The 254-nt window shown below is 48.8% G+C and overlaps 1 protein-coding gene across 1 annotated transcript in view; it reads left to right on the top strand.

Annotated features, from left to right (window-relative positions):
* EMH_0076600 (vacuolar proton-translocating ATPase subunit, putative) overlaps window positions 1–94 on the top strand; it is a gene marked incomplete at both ends in the record, with an annotated part of 1,010 nt that extends 916 nt beyond the window's left edge. The window contains one exon of the mRNA XM_013499739.1: window positions 3–94. Coding sequence (XP_013355193.1) covers window positions 3–94 — 92 coding nt within the window. The remainder of the gene's footprint in view (window positions 1–2) is intronic.
* Between the last annotated feature and the right edge of the window lie 160 nt (window positions 95–254).

The following is a 254-nucleotide window of genomic DNA, read 5'->3' as shown; positions in this document are numbered from 1 at the left end:
AGCAGCAGCAGCAGCAGCAGGAGACAGAACTAAGCCCAGGGCAGCAGCTGCCGCTGCAGCAGCAGCTCCCGCTGCAGCACCAGCTCTCTCTTGAGGATGGTTTGAGTATAGGTCTTGCGTTTCAGGGTACTAAGAATACACCGCAAGTTTCAGCTGTATCTGCAGTTTCAGGTGTCATCGCAACAGCAGATATATCTCGATACCAACGAACTTTATTTCGATCAACAAGAGGTAATGCATTTTCTTTTTTTCAG

This window comes from Eimeria mitis, genomic scaffold, assembly GCF_000499745.2.
Source record: "Eimeria mitis Houghton genomic scaffold, Emh_scaff4618, whole genome shotgun sequence".
Classification (NCBI taxonomy): Eukaryota; Apicomplexa; class Conoidasida; order Eucoccidiorida; family Eimeriidae; genus Eimeria; species Eimeria mitis.
The sequence above is the reverse complement of the archived record's forward strand: the minus strand, read 5'-3'. Positions and strand labels throughout refer to the sequence as shown.